Below are 16477 nucleotides of genomic sequence, written 5' to 3'. Positions count from 1 at the left end.
CGCAGAATCCCAGGATTAGGGCATCTTGCGGGTCCGGCTTCGGGGCGCGGCTGCCACAGCCCCGAGAAAGAAGCGGAGCTGGTCAGCTTCCTGACGGCTGGGAACTCAGTCGCTAACAGTTCCTTCCTTGGTCCCACGACGTGGGCCGTTCTCTGCGCTCCGGTACTTGCGGAGGCCGCCGCGCCGTCCGGGGAGCGACTCCTGAGGAGCGTCCGGCGCGCGAGCCGGGGCGCTCGGCGGTGGCTACGGCGTCCCCGGGGGCCGAGTCCGGCGGGCCCCCGATCGCCTAGCTTGTGGCTGAGTGAAGAAACAGGACCCAAGGCGAAGGAGTGCGGGACGCGGGGTCCCCCTCGGCTGCTGCGTCGCGGCAGTGCGCGGCGCCCACACCCGGTGCTGGAGCCCGGGAACTGCCAAGTGGAAGGGAATTTTTATTTCCGGTATGACACTCAGTACTCTGTGCGGTGAAATGAAATGTGAGGGTTCCATGAGCTGCATTAGAACACCGCACAGTTAGAAGAGATCCCATTTGGCGGAAGCATCAGGAAGGGCGTTCTGCCTTGGATGCCTTGCGAGGCTACCGTCATAATGTGGGTCTGCATTTTTTTTTATGTCGGAGATGAGTGAGGGAGTCTCTCGATTGCTTTCCCTGCCTATGGTCTCTTTCAGGAAAATCCATCCTGTGAGCAACGCCAGGGTGTGTTCTCCTAAAACGTAATTCCCGCCAGGGCAGTGCCTTGACCAAAACCCCATAGCTCCAAAGACGACCTCAACAGGAGCGATCTTGATAATGGCACATCGGGTGCTCCCCTAGGTTCAACAGTGGTTGCTGCTGAGCTTGTAGGTTGCCAGGGGCTAAGGACTCAATTATAACCCTCCCCACATGCATATGTTGAAGTCCTACCTGCCCCCCCAACCATGGGGCCCTGGAGGATAATTAAACTTAGATGAGTTTGAGGCTATCCAGTGGGGCTGGGGGTGTGAGGGCCCCTCAGACGCAGGTAGAATGTCCTTCACCAGCAGGCTGCCAAGCTGGGGCTAAAACGCTTGTTTCCAGACCAGCCGGCATCTCCCCCATGAATAGCTTCATGTGCTGCATGTGTGACCTTGTGGTTTTAAGTCACATTTTCAGGGTGGTTGCCATCTTTCACCCAAAACTGGAAGAGGAAGAGGCTGAGCCCCTGGGGAGAGCCAGACTGTCTCCAGGAGACCCCTGCTGTCTCCGTGAGCCCCAAGCCAATCAACATAGTATGTGAAACCCCCCATCCAATGGGCACCCCCAATAGAATGACCCAATGAACAGATGGTAATGCCTTAAAAACCCCAGACACTTCACGAAAGCCAGTGTCCAGTTGGGCACTCCATCTGGTCTCCTCTTGGACCAGATGCTTTTCTGTCGCTTGCCCATCAAATAAAAGTGTCTGCTCCTTTGCAATTGTTTCCCATGCAACTCCCTCCAGCAGCCACCCTCCCCTCCCCTCCGAGACTGGTAACAGGGTTCAGGAAAGTGGGTTCCCCAAGGTGAGATTAGTGTTTTTGTTCTGTCCACTGCCTGAGGACATAGCCCCAAGGGACCTTTGAACACCCCGAAACTTATCTGCAGGCGCCTTGATCTTGGACTTGCCACCCTCTGAAACTGTGCGAAATAAGTGTTTGTTGTTGTGGATTGAGGAGTTTTGTGACAACAGTTCGTACACCATCTGTTTGCTTTAATAATTAAAACTAAGTAAAGAGCAGTTTAAACATCGTAGAAGGCACAATGGAAATGACAGAAAAGGGGTATATCTGAACTGTAGCATAAAGGGAAATTTTACAGTTCCTGAACAGGAGGAGAAAAATGAAAATTATTGTAGGGTTTCAAGTTTCAGTGATCTAAAGAATGCTATTTTCAGTGATGGCTGCGGGATAGTACTGTTTTTTTGTTTGTTTGTTTGTTTGTTTGTTTGACAGGCAGAGTTAGACAGTGAGAGAGAGAGACAGAGAGAAAGGTCTTCCTTCCATTGGTTCACCCCCCACAAATGGCCGCCAAGAGCCAGGTGCTTCCTCCTGGTCTCCCATGCAGGTGCAGGGCCCAAACACTTGGGCCATCCTCTACTGCTTTCCCGGGGCCACAGCAGAGAGCTGGACTGGAAGAGGAGCAACCGGGACAGAACCAGCACCCCAACAGGACTAGAACCCCGGGGTACCAGCGCCGCAGGCAGAGGATTAGCCTAGTGAGCCGCGGAGCTGGCTGGGGATAGTATTGTTAACATAAACCCCAGAGGATTCCTTTTCAACTAAAACACCAGTAACTTTAGGAAGGAAGCTATAAGGCAGCTCCGTATGTGTTCACTCCCTAGTGTGTGCTTTTGAAAATTTTTGAAGAATACCAACAAAAATGAAGAGCAAAGTATCTGGCACTTAAGAAATGTATATTAGTTAAAGAGACTTAAGATTTGCTGGACAGGAAAGAGATGTATGCAGGACTCATTTAAGACGTTAATAAGGGAAATTGAGTGTGATTAAGCTTGATTATTTGGTTAGTCAACTGAAAACTTGACAGTAAAATGACAACTCAAGCATCGTGCCTACCTAAACTGGGCCTCAAGCTGCTCCACCAGACAGGCAGAACCCCGGAGCATCTCGGTTCAGCTTAACTTAACCTTTCTTACCAAGTCTAGTGTGCATAACACATGCTATTCTAAAGCATCCGCCACATATTACTCTTTTTTTAACATTGTGGGCCCTGAACTCACTTGTTCGCTTTGAATTACTGCTTTTCCAGGAGGAAGCAGGTGCTGAATTTTGTGGCAAGCAGGTTTGTTTCCCCTTGCTTCTAGTGTATATTATGAAAATTCTGTTCAGAAATTCCTTTTTTTGCTGATTTGCTAGTGGGATGAGGTTGTTAGTGTCATGATCAAATCCAGTTGTCTGAAAGACAACAAAACTTAAATTCTAGTTTGTATTTGCATTTAAATATCCTAAGAGGAAGATTGGTTCCAGGGTGATGTGTTTTGCTTTTTTTTTTTTTTCCTTTGGAAGAACTTTAAATTTCTTAAATCAGTGAAGACATTAAAATTTTTCACGTAAGATAATTTTACATTGTCATTCAGCAACTTGGCAAAATGAAGCTATGGAAATGACCTGGCAGGGCTGATCTTAACTAAATCAATAGTAGCTAAAGATAAAAAAAAAATGTGGTGAAGGAGGGAAGTATCCTTATGTTCTGAGAATTGCATCTTTGAAATATGTGCGATCTGTTCTCTTTATATTAATAAAAAATTTTCAAAAAAGAAAATGTGAGAAAGCCCTATTAGGTTTCAGTCTTTACTCAGTTGGCTTTTTTCCTTTATTTTTAGGTATTTTAGTTTTTGTTTGTTTGTTTGTTTGTTTTTTGACAGGCAGAGTGGACAGTGAGAGAGAGAGACAGAGAGAAAGGTCTTCCTTTGCCATTGGTTCACCCTCCAATGGCCACCGCAGCCGGCTTGCCCGGCACACCGTGCTGATCCAATGGCAGGAGCCAGGTGCTTCTCCTGGTCTCCCATGGGGTGCAGGGCCCAAGCACCTGGGCCATCCTCCACTGCACTCCCTGGCCACAGCAGAGAGCTGGCCTGGAAGAGGGGCAACCGGGACAGAATCCGGCGCCCTGACCGGGACTAGAACCCGGTGTGCCGGCGCCGCAAGGTGAAGGATTAGCCTATTGAGCCACGGCGCCGGCCGGTATTTTAGTTTTTAACAAGCAATATAGTTCACATATACAATTCTAAGAACATAATAATAATATTCCCTTCCTCCCTTCCTCTCTCTTCCTAGTGTGAAGTATGTAACTTGAGAATCCAAGGCAGGGCAAATGATTCAAAGCAGCAGATCCTAAAATTAAAAAAAAAATGAAAAAGAAAATCTAAGTAAAATACTTTATTTAGTTCAGTGATAAGAATAATGAAGAAGAGGGTGGCATTGTGGAGTAGCAGGTAAGGGCACTGCCTGTGACACTGGCATCCCAGATGGGCTCCATGTTGTGTCCTGGCTGTTCTGCTTCAGATCCAGCTCCCTGCTGATGGTCTGGGAAAGCAGCTGAAGATAGCCCAAGGGCTCAGGGCCCCTGCACCCACGTTGGAGATGTGGATAAGACTCCTGGCTCCTGGCTTCATTGTGGCCATCTAGGGAGTGAACCGGCAAGTGGAAGGTCTCTCTCTCTCTCCCTCTCTCTCTCTCTCTCATTGTAACTTTTTCAAATAAATAAATAAATCTTTCTTTAAAAAACAATGAAAACATTGGGTGCTCATTTGCTTATTATTAAATGTGTTAGAAAACTCTCTTTAGAGAAAGGATTAGAAAATAGTTTAAAAAAAAAGAAATAAAATAGTTTGGGAGTAGGAATCATGTTAAAAAATAAATAAATAAAAGCTAAATCCTGAGCAGCAATGAGGGGCGTGAACAGAAATGATCAAAAACTAAAAAGTAAATACCTAGAAGCAAATGCAGAAACAAAAGGCAAAAGGACTGCTTTTCACAAGGAGGAATGGGGGGTGGGGGCAGCACTCTGGTGTAGCAACTAAAGCTGGCACCGGTTTGAGTCCCGGCTGCTCCACTTCTGATCCAGCTCTCTGCTATGGCCTGGTAAAGCTGTAGAAGATGGCCCAAGTCCTTGGGCCCATGCATCCACAGGGAGACCCGGAAGAAGCTCCTGTCTCCTGGCTTCGGATTAAAAAAAAAAAAAAAAAGGAGAAATGGAGTGGAGCAGAGCCTACCTGAACTCTATGATAAGTCTTATACCACCGTGTAATTTTTTAAACTATTACATATTAATTCAGTAAGAAGTCAAAATTGTCCTACTTCAAAGAGGTTTCTCAATTGCAAAAGTATACTTGGAAATAAATATATAAAGTATCTAGTAACTACTACTAAACTAATAAATGACAGACTGGTGAACTACATAATAAGCTAAGCATGCAAAGAAGAGTTGTAACCATCACCCAAGTTAGGAAAACTAACATTAAAAGCCCTTGGGGGTCCAGAACTGTGGCCAAGTGGATAAAGCCGCCACCTGCAGTGCCAGGTGCCTTATAGTGCCTTATAGATGCCAGTTCGAGTCCCAGCTGCTCCACTTCCAATCCAGCTCTCTACTAAGGCCTGGGGAAGCAGTAGAAGACGCCCCAAGTCCTTGGGCCCCTGCACCAACATGGGAGACCCAAAAGAAGCTCCTGGTTCCTGGTTTGAGATCGGCACAGCTCCAGCCGTTGTGGCCAGTTGGGAAGTGAACCAGCAGATGGAAGACCTCTCTCTCTCTCTCTCTCTCTCACTCTCTCTCTCTCTGCCTCTCCTTCTCTCTGTGTGTAACCGTGACTTTCAAGTAAATAAATAAATCTTTTTTTTAAAGCACCTTGGAAGTACCCTGTAGAGCTCTCCTCAATCCCAGACTCCTCTTTTTACCCCAAAGTAACTGTTATCCTGACAACTGGAAGGATATACTCTTTACCTTTCTTTATAGTTTTCGTATGTACATGTTCACCACTAAGCATTACACTTGGGTTTTGCCTACTTTGGAGTATAATTTAAGTGCACTTTCACCATATGTATTGTTTTGTGTCTTGTGTCTTTTAGTTATATGAGGTTTATCTCTATTGTTACAAGTGATTAAGAGCTTTTCATTACTGCATAGTCTCCCCTTGTATCAATGTATTCATTCTATTGTTGATAGTTCCTTGTTTCTAGTCTTTATTACAAGCAGGGCTGCTCTAAATATACTTACATATGTGTCCTGATGTACAGATGTGTAGGATGCTCCAGAGGACACATAGGTTTACAGGATGTGTGCATATTCAAGTTTATCAGATGATTACAAACTGCTGTCCAAAGACATTCTAGCAATTTACATTCCCACCAGCAATGTCAGGTGGTCTGTGTTGGTACACATCCTTACCTGTTAACTATTAACGTTTTCCATTTTCTTGATGAACAGTGAAGTTAAATACTTTTCAATATATTGATTAGACTTTTGGATATCCTCTTTTCTAAAGTCCCTGTACAAGTGTTTTACTTATTTTTCTGTTGAGTCTCTCCTTGTTTTTTGGATGCGTAGGAATTCTTCATAGGTTCTGAATATGCCTACTTCTTGTATTACATGTGTTAAAAATGTCTTACATGGCCAGCGCCGTGGCTCAATAGGCTAATCCTCCGCCTTGTGGCGCCGGCACACCAGGTTCTAGTCCCGGTCGGGGCGCCGGATTCTGTCCTGGTTGCCCCTCTTCCAGTCCAGCTCTCTGCTGTGGCCAGAGAGTGCAGTGGAGGATGGCCCAGGTGCTTGGGCCCTGCACCCCATGGGAGACCAGGAGAAGCACCTGGCTCCTGCCATCGGATCAGTGCGTTGTGCCAGCCGCGGCGGCCATTGGAGGGTGAACCAACGGCAAAGGAAGACCTTTCTCTCTGTCTCTCTCTCTCTCACTGTCCACTCTGCCTGTCAAAAAAAAATTTAAAAAAAAATGTCTTACACTTTCTGGCTTACATTTTTACTGACTGCCTGTTGTATTTTTGTTTCATTTTATTTGAAAGGCGAGTAACAGAGAAAGAGAGAGAGAGAGATTCTTCTATCAGCTGGTTTACTCCCCAAATGACCAGAACAGCCTGAGTTGGGCAAGGCTAAAGCCAGGAGCTAGAAGCTCCATACGAGTTTCCCATGTGAGTGACAGGAACTCATGTACTTGAGCCATCATCTGCTGATTTCCAGGCACATTAGCAGAAAGCTAGATTGGAAGTAGTATAGACAGGACTCGAACTGGCACTATGATATATCATAAAGGTGTCCCCTTAGTTTAACCTGTTGGGCTGCAGTGCCCACCCCTTCTTGAGGATTAGAAATTCACAACTAAATATAATTCAATTTACTATGTCTAATGTTTTTAATGCCTGGTTTTAAATATTTTCCTGTAAAGCAGTTATGAGGATATTCACATATTATTCAAAAGTTTTAATTAACCGATTGCATGTTTGGGTCTTTAATCAACATGGAAATGCACAGTGTGGAGTAAGAATCATTTTATTTTTTTCCCACACACACATACCAAACCGCCTCAGCACCACTTACTGAACATTTCTCCCAACTGGCTGGAAATACCACCATTTTCATAAATCAAATACCCATTACATATGTTTCAATTTCTACACTTTCAGTTCTGTCCCAGGAGCACAGTTGCCCTAAAAAATAATTTCCAGTTCACAAAGTATATATCTCTTTATGTCTGTGCATGTGTAGGTTTTACCAATCCATCTACTATCTGCTTTTATAACATGCTCTATAAATATCTTCCACATATTTTGTTAAGCTTAGTCATTGACATTGGATAATTTTTAAGCTTTGGCAAATACATCTTTTCAAAATTCTGCTTCACCCCTCTACTGACTTGGAATTTATGTGCTGTTTATATTATTTTAGCAGTTGTCTTAAAATGTAAACATAACATTTAAAGGTGACAAATTTTTTTTTTGACAGGCAGAGTGGACAGTGAGAGAAAGAAACAGAGAGAAAGGTCTTCCTTTTCCGTTGGTTCACCCTCCAATGGCCTCTGCAGCTGGTGTGCTGCGGCCGGTGCACCGTGCTGATCCAAAGCCAGGAGCCAGGCGCTTCTCCTGGTCTCCCATGGGGTGCAGGGCCCAAGGACCTGGGCCATCCTCCACTGCACTCCCAGGCCACAGCAGAGAGCTGGACTGGAAGAGGGGCAGCCGGGACAGAATCCGGCGCCCTGACCAGGACTAGAACCCAGTGTGCCGGCACCGCAGGCAGAGGATTAGCCTATTGAGCCATAAAGGTGACAATTAACCAGCACTCCTGCTCTCCTCCAGACCACACGAGGATCCCAGGAAATTTTATCTCACTCTTGACTTGTATATTTGAATTCTTTTTCCCAAACCTTGTAAAACCTTGTTATTGCTTTATGCAGTCAATATTTGCTTGCATTTAATAATTACCTTGCATCTTAAAAAGCTTCATTATTTTTGTTTGTTAGGTCTTCCATTGTGATCACTTTCCTTATTCTGAAGTATGCTTTTAGAATTTCTTTAATATAAGTCATGGGAAACTGTTTTGTTTTTTTCTTTTAAATTTCCTTTCCTTTTTAAAAAAATCTGTTTTCTCAACTCTTTTTTTCTTGAAAATTTTTTTAGCTTTTTCTTTTTCTTTTTTTTTTTTTTGTTCCTGTATGTTCTGGAGCCATTTCTATTTTTTATTTTATGTAGTTATACAATTTTCATGTATTTCATTTAAACAAAACTTTAGGAATATAGTGATACTTCCCTCCCTCCCGCCTATGTTTCAACACTTCTTCCTCCTCCTTCTCCCATTCCCACTCTTAATTTTTACAGAGATCTACCTTTAGTTTACTTAACGATCATAAGGTTTACGCTAAGTAAAAGAGTTCAACAGATAGTATAAAGGAAAAAAAACAGTGTTCCTCAACAAAAGAGACAAGGGCTGAAAACAATGTCCATTTCACTCCAATACATTACATTTTAGGTACTCTGCTAGTTACCCCTGATCAGGGAAAACATATGATATCTATCTTTTTAGGACTGGTTTATTTCAGCAAGTATAATAGTTTCCAGTTGCATCCATTTTATTGCAAAAGACAGGATTTAGTTTTTTTACAGCTGAGTAGTACTCCATAGTGTACATACACCATAATTTCTTTATCTAGTCTTCAGTTGATGGACATCTGGGTTGATTCCATATCTTAGCTATTGTGAACTGAGCTGCACATTGTTTTCTTTCTACATATTAAAAATATTATTCCAGAGTCCAGCATTGCGGCACAGCATGTTGAGCCACTGCTTGCGACGCCAGCATCCCAGGTCAGAGTGCCACTGTGAGCCCAGCTTTCTCCACTTCTGATTCAGCTGCCTGCTAATGTCCCCAGGAAGACAGCAGATGATGTCCCAAGTAGCTGGGCTCCTGTCACCCATTTGGGAGACCAAGATGGAGCTCTTGGCTCCAACCTGCCCAGCTCCAGATATTGGAGCCATTTGGGCAGTAAACCAGTAGATCTGTCTCAGGAATTATAGAGGTCTTCCATCTGCTGGTTCACACTCAAATGACCACAATGGCCAGAGCTGCACTGACCCGAAGCCAGGAGCCAGGAACCTCCTCCTGGTCTCCCACGTGGGTGCAGGGGCCCAAGGGCTTGGGCCATCTTCTACTGCTTCCCAAGGCCATCACAGAGAGCTAGATTGGAAGAGGAGCAGCCAGGACTAGAACCAGCGCCCATATGGGATGCCGGCGCTTCAGACCAGGGCTTTAACCCGCTGTGCCACAATGCCGGCTCCTCAAACTATTAAAACTATTATCTTAATCCCAGTCTCTGCTCACTTCTCCTATGTTCATGAAACTGTGATTAGATTTATATTAGACCTTTAGACTGTAGCCTCCATTTCTTGTAGTCTATTTACCATCTTTCCAGTCTTTAGTCTCTCTGTATTATTATCTGCAGGACTTTTTTCTTAGTAACTTTGGGTTTTTAAATTCCTTTTCCAACTATGTCTAATTTGCTAAACCTGTCCAATGAATGTTTTAAATTTCAATTTTTGTACTTTTGTCTCAGTATTCATGGGGGAATTTGTTTCAGGACACTGCATATAACCAAAATCCATGGGTGCTCAAGTCCCTTATATAAAACAGCATAGAATTTGCATAGAACCAACACAAAGCCTCCCATATACTTTATTTTTCATTTGTATTTGTTTTTAGATTTTATTTATTTATTTGAAAGTCAAATTTACACAGAGAGAAAAGGCAGAGGGAAGTCTTCCTTCCAATGGTTCACTCCCCAGTTGGCCACAATGGCTAGAGCTGCGCCGATCCGAAGCCAGGAGCCTCCTCCGAGTCTGCCACGTAGGGGAGACTCTTGGTGCAGGTACCCAAGGCCTTGGGCCATCTTCTACTGCTTTCCCAGGCCATAGCAGAGAGCTGGATCAGAAGTGGAGAAACTGTGTCTCAAACCGGTGTCCATATGGGATGCTGGCACTTTAGGCCAGGGCGTTAACCTGCTTCGCCTCAGCGCTGACCCCTCCTATATACTTTAAGAAGCTCTAGATTACTTATAATATCTAATAACAATGCAAATGCTATGGAAATGGTTGTTACACTGTACTGTTTAGGGAATAATGAACAAGAAAGACTCTACATGTTCAGTAGAGACAGATTTTTTTCTGAATATTTTTGGATGTGGAACCCACAAAGGCAGAGTGCTGACTATATTTTCTCTTCTCTTCTCTTCTCTTCTCTTCTCTTCTCTTCTCTTCTCTTCTCTTCTCTTCTCTTCTCTTCTCTTCTCTTCTTTTCTTTTTTACAGGAAGAGTTGGACAGTGAGAGAGACAAAGAGAAAGGTCTTCCTTCCGTTGGTTCACTCCCCAAATGGCTACTACTGCCGGCACAGCGGTGCCGATCTGAAGCCAGGAACCAGGTACTTCTTCCTGGTCTCCCATGCGGGTGCAGGGCCCAAGCACTTGTGGCCTCCCGGGCCACAGCAGAGAGCTGGACTGGAAGAGGGGCAACCGGGACAGAATCTGGCGCCCCAGCCGGGACTAGAACCCGGGATGCTGGCGCCACAGGTGGAGGATTAGCCTAGGGAGCTGCAGCGCCGGCCGACTATATTTTCATTTATAAAATTCTATTTGGGTCCTCTTTCTATCTGATAAATAATTTAAAAAATTTCCCTGTACATTGCATATATTTTCATTGTCATTTATTTCTTTAACGATAACAAGCAAGGTTGTTCTATAATATAAGAATCATAATTATAAAATCTCTATTGTTAACATATCATTCCTGCTGACTTTTTTTTGACAGGCAGAGTGGACAGTGAGAGAGAGAGAGAGAGAGAGAAAGGTCTTCCTTTTCCGTTGGTTCACCCTCCAATGGCTGCCGCGGCTGGTGCGCTGCGGCTGGCGCACCGAGCTGATCCGATGGCAGGAGCCAGGTACTTCTCCTGGTCTCCCATGGGGTGCAGGGCCCAAGCACTTGGGCCATCCTCCACTGCACTCCCTGGCCACAGCAGAGAGCTGGCCTGGAAGAGGGGCAACCGGGACAGAATCTGGTTCTGCGCCCCGACCAGGACTAGAACCCGGTGTGCCGGCGCCGCAAGGCGGAGGATTAGCCTAGTGAGCCGTGGCGCTGGCCGCTGACTGTCTCTTAAGAATTGCTTTCTTTTGTGCTGGTTAGTTTTGTGACTTAATTTTAATTTTCCTTAGAAAATTAATGTAATTGTGAGAGTTATTTGAGGCCTATTATAAAAGCATATTCTACCAAAAAGGATTTATATTTGCTGCTGTAAAGTTGCTAAGAAAGATTAATCCCAACCACATAAACCACATTTCCAGCTTGAGGTTTTGAGATTACATAGGTAAGACTCCAGGTTGCAAATCTGTCTACAGGCCTCTTCAGGATTGTCTTAGACATCCCACTTTTCTCAATATCAAGGCTGACTGCCTTGCAGTCTTACCAGGTGGGATCTGATTGGCTGAGTTTCCTTCTGGCTCTGGCCATGTGTGGGAGGGATCTCCCATTGGATTCTCCATTGACTTTGACTTCTGAACTTCATATCCCAGACTGGTATCAAGACAGAGAGGAGAGGCCGGCGCTGTGGCATATTGGGTAAACTGCTGCCTGCAGTGCCAGCGTCCCATATGTGCTCTGGTTCAGGTCCTGAGTGCTCCACTTCTGATCCAGCTCTCTGCTGTAGCCTGGGAAAGCAGTGGAGCATGGCTCAAGCCCTTGTGTCCCTGCAACCATGTGGGTGACCCGGAGGGGGCTCCTGGCTCCAGATCGGCATAGCTCCAGCTATTGCAGCTGGGGAGTGAACCAGCAGATGGAAGACCTCTCTCTCTTTCTCTCTCTTTGCCTCTACCTCTCTGTAACTCTGCCTTTCAAATAAATAGATAAATCTTGAAAAAAAAAAAGAATAAATTCACCTGACTTGGAAATGGCCCACTTAAAGCATCAGCTTCTGCTTCGTGCTTGCTTAATCTCCGTGCATATGCTTTCCTTTTTATTTTGCACCTGTAAGTGTTCACTATCTTGTCAGTTATTTGATGCTTATATAATTGATTGATTTACATGTTGTCCATTATTTTATTTTTCATAAAGGCAGGGAGATTTCCTGATTTACCATAGTGCCATAAATGGAACTTTGGTATGGATTTTGGAAAGCAAATCAAACAGAATGGTTCTTAAGAATACAGATTCTATCAGCCCTTAAGACATTCAGATCCAGCTAAAAAACCCATGAGAGTTTCTCAGGCATGGAAAGCCAAGACACTGTGGCAAAAACAAAACAAAACAAAACAAAACAAACAAACAAACAAAAAAACCTAAATGAAAGATCTCTGTGAGTGAGATCCCAGCGGAAAGAACAGGCCATCAAAGAAGATAGTACCTTTCTCTGAAGGGAGGGAGGAGAGAACTTCCACTTTGATTATTGCCTTGTCTAAATAAGGTCGGAGTGTGTGAACTCATGAGGCTTCCATAGCCTTGGCAGCTCATGACAAGAGTCTCAGGTGATTACTGATGTCATAAATAAGAGTGTCAATTGTTAAATCACCACTGGGAGTCACTGTACACTTGCTCCTCATGTAGGATCTCTGTCCTTAATGTGTTGTACTATGTGAATTAATGGTAAAACTACTACTCAAACAGTACTTATACTTTATTTACCTGTGTGTGGGTAAACTGTTGAAATCTTAGTATATACCAAATTGCTCTTCTGTATATAAAGATAATTGAAAATGAATCTTGATGAAGAATGGGATGGGAGAGGGAGTGGGAGATGGGATGGTTGTGGGTGGGAGGGAGGTTATGGAGGGAAAAGCTACTATAATACAAAAGTTGTACTTTGGAAATTTATATTTATTAAATAAAAATTTAAAAACATTTGGGGCCTGTGCCGTGGCTCACTAGGTTAATCCTCTGCCTGTGGCGCCAGCATCCCTTATGGGCGCCGGGTTCTGGTCCCAGTTGCTCCTCTTCCAGTCCAGCTCTCTGCTGTGGCCTGGGAGGGCAGTGGAAGATGGCCCAAGTGCTTGGGTCCCTGCACCCGCATGGGAGACCAGGAAGAAGCACCTGGTTCCTAGCTTCAGAACTGGCTCAGCGCCCGCTGTAGGGGCCATTTGGGGAGTGAATCAATGGAAGGAAGACCTTTCTCTCTGTCTCTCACTGTCTACAACTCTACCTACCAAATAAAATAAAAAAATTAAGAATCACAAGTGAGTATTATACAAAAGCTTCCTTGGGAATATTCATCATACATCATGCATTTAGGAGCCACCCAGCAAAACAGCATGGGGCTGATTTGTCATAAAATATAAGCCTCTGGTCGTATTAAGAAAATAAATACTATATTTAAAGTCTTAAAAAAAGAATACAGATTGGCTGGCGCCACAGCTCACTAGGCTAATCCTCCGCCTTGCGGCACCGGCACACCGGGTTCTAGTCCCGGTCGGGGCGCCGGATTCTGTCCCGGTTGCCCCTCTTCCAGGCCAGCTCTCTGCTGTGGCCCGGGAGTGCAGTGGAGGATGGCCCAAGTCCTTGGGCCCTGCACCCCATGGGAGATCAGGATAAGTACCTGGCTCCTGCCATCGGATCAGCGCAGCACGCCGGCCGCGGTGGCCATTGGAGGGTGAACCAACGGAAAAGGAAGACCTTTCTCTCTGTCTCTCTCTCTCACTGTCCACTCTGCCTATCAAAAAAAAAAAAAAAAAAAGATTACAGATTCTAGAGTCAGACTGTCTGTTTTCATATCATGGATCTATGCTTTCTGCAAGTTACTTAACTTCATTGCCTTTCACTTTTCTTATCTTTAAAGTGAGGAAAATAATAGTATTTCCTCATATGCATTTGGTACTCTCATGGTCACTTGATATCACTTGGTGTTAGCCAACCAAGTTATCATTATCTCTCTATGAGAACTGGTCAGAGGAAGGAAACCAACAGAACAGCAAAAGATAAGAAAGAGGAGCCTGGCATATATGGCATACATGGGAAAAGGAACATACAGACTTTTGGGAGAGATTTTATCAAAGAACTCTCTATGTTATACAATAGAATTCATGTCATTTTGTTTCTGAAAAATTATTTTTCAGTGTTTCCCTTGACCCTCCACCACGCAGGATTTGTGTGTGTGTGTGTGTGTGTGTGTGTATTTTAGATGTGATACTGGGCAGAAACTGTAGGTAGTTCAGTCTTATCCTTGTTACACATTTACCTTACAGGGGTTAGCTAGGCCACCAAAAAACCTGTTGTGTTTATCAGGCATCTCCATGGAGGTACTCAAAACAAGACAATACCAAGAACACTTGATGTAAAATGAAACAAAAAAATCTTTTTTTACCTAGAATGTAAAAATTAGAGAGGTGTTGGTAACACCAACTATAGTAAGAAAGATGGAGTAGGGGCCTTTGTTCTAGTGTAGCGGGTAAAGCCATGGCCTGCAGTGCCGGCATCCTACTGGACACCGGTTTGAGTCCCGGCTGCTCCACTTCCCATCAGCTCTCTGTTGTAGCCTGGGAAAGCAGTAGAAGATGGCCCAAGTCTTTGGACCCCTGCACCTGCGTGGAAGACCCAGAAGAAGCTCCTGGCTCCTGGCTTCAGATCAGCACAGGGCTCAGCTCCAGCCTTTGTGGCCAAATGGGGTGTGAACCAGAAGGTGGAAGACCTCTCTCTCTCTGCCTCTCCTCCTTTCTGTGTAACTCTGAATTTCAAATAAATAAATAAACTTTTTCTTTTTTTAAAAAAGAAAGATGGTGTGATAACGTCCTTCCTCACATTTTGAAATCACAAAAGTGAAACTGCTGGGTGCAGAACGCCCAGAAGTCCGCAGCAGGGATCGCCCACGTCTGCACCAGTCTCCTGGGCAGGACAGCTCTTGGTCCGGGGCGTTGCTCTGTGCTCGGCAGCAGTTCTGGCCCCCACCTAACCCACCATGTGACAACCAGAACTGTCCTCAGATCTTGCTGCAGGCCGAGAAACACTATGTTAGAGGAATTACAGCAGTCTTGTACAGTCCATCCTACCATCTCAAAACGTAAACTTAACCAAGTGCCATCACACTGTAGCCGAGAGGCCCCCATCCCCCACTGATACAGCACCAGCGTTTTTTAAGGGATAGTCCTGTAGGATGATCTTTATGGGATGCTATTACTACTGAATGAATACAGAATTACGTAACTAATCCTATCGCATGGGAGCATTTGTTGAACCTGATTATTGCCTTAAAATAAATGCCAATGAGTAGAATCGCAACTCGAACTAAAGCTTCTACTTTGGTGCTGCCCGCTGGCACGGTGACGGATTTCAGAGACATCCAGCCTCGTCCTCATGTCCCAGATGCCCTTCCCTCCGGATCCATCCTCGAACCGGGAGAAGCGTGGGTCCTGGCGGGGGCTTCTCTGGCCAGACAACGAACCACACCCGGGAGGGGTTGGTGAGCGTGTGAGTCCTCCACGCGCAAGGGGGCGCTGTGGAATCTGCCGAAGCCCCCAACAACCCAGGGCGTCGCTCTCTTCCAGCGGCCGCTCCGCCCTCCCGCCCCGCGATCTCTTCGGCGGCCACCGGGTTTGGGGAAGCGTTACTAGGAGACGGCGCTCGCCGACCGCGCCTGCGCCGTGGACACCGCCCCGGGCGGGTTGACGGATGTAGGCGCTGGCCGGCTGAGCGAGTTCCTGCTGGTCCTGGGTAGCTGTCGCCGCCCGGTTTCTGTCGGCTCATGGTGCGCCTGTGAGGCCCGCTGCCGGCAGACGTCTCCTCGAGATGGAGCACATCCGGACGACCAAGGTAACTGGCCGCTGCTCCTGGTCTGAGCAGGCTGACGCGGCCGGGGGCCTGGCCGGAGTCGGCGGGGCCTGGTGCGGGAGGACGGGGTCAGCTTGGGCCGAGGAGGTGCGGAGGGCTGTTTTTCAGCACTCCGGCGAGAAAATCTGTCGCCACCTTCTTGGCTTTTACAGCCTCCTGGGCGGAGCTGAGTGCGCCTTAGCTTTGGGAGCTTTCCGCCGTTCGCCGGCTTCGGTACCGGAAAACCCAGTGGGTTCCCGAATCAGCCTCACGATGCTTGCCCGCGTCTCTTTGTCCGGTGTCACAGATGGGTGGTGCTGTGCGATTCGGCGGAGCCAGGAGCAGCTCTGCGCCGCACCTCGCTTTCGTGCCTCGGTCTCGGGTCGTTCAGGTCCGGTGTTCCCGTGTCTGTGCTGCGAACTTCAGCCGTCGCCCTTGGTGTCCATAGTGGGAGTTACGCAGGAGGGGACAGTGTTACTCCGTGGAGCTCATTAAATCCCGCACTCAACTTTTGTGTGTGAAACGTGCATTTTTCGAGACCGAGCGAGTCTTCGTTATGATTCCTTTTGAAGGAAATAGCATCAGAATATGACCAGATTTCTTTTTCCAGCGACGTTTTAAGATGCGCTTCAGCCTTGGGAGGGAGAAACACAGACATCAAAGGCAGAAGAATTGAGTGTCATTATTGTA

The 16477-nt window shown here is 45.9% G+C and overlaps 1 protein-coding gene across 4 annotated transcripts in view; it reads left to right on the top strand.

Moving 5' to 3' along the window:
- The first annotated feature begins 15501 nt into the window (after positions 1–15501).
- MTMR6 (myotubularin related protein 6) overlaps positions 15502–16477 on the top strand; it is a 50296-nt gene continuing 49320 nt past the window's right edge. The window contains exon 1 of one of the 4 annotated variants that reach the window (XM_008259900.5): positions 15502–15790. In XM_008259900.5, coding sequence (XP_008258122.1) covers positions 15767–15790 — 24 coding nt within the window. In that variant the 5' untranslated portion in view covers positions 15502–15766. The remainder of the gene's footprint in view (positions 15791–16477) is intronic. The other 3 variants (XR_016213405.1, XM_089304391.1, XR_016213407.1) reach the window with 3 other exon arrangements.

The sequence above is a fragment of the Oryctolagus cuniculus genome, chromosome 9, assembly GCF_051225735.1.
Source record: "Oryctolagus cuniculus isolate XC-2025 breed Fujian yellow rabbit chromosome 9, ASM5122573v1, whole genome shotgun sequence".
In the NCBI taxonomy this organism is placed as follows: domain Eukaryota; kingdom Metazoa; phylum Chordata; class Mammalia; order Lagomorpha; family Leporidae; genus Oryctolagus; species Oryctolagus cuniculus.
Note: the sequence above shows the minus strand (reverse complement) of the source record. Positions and strands in the feature narration are given on the sequence as shown.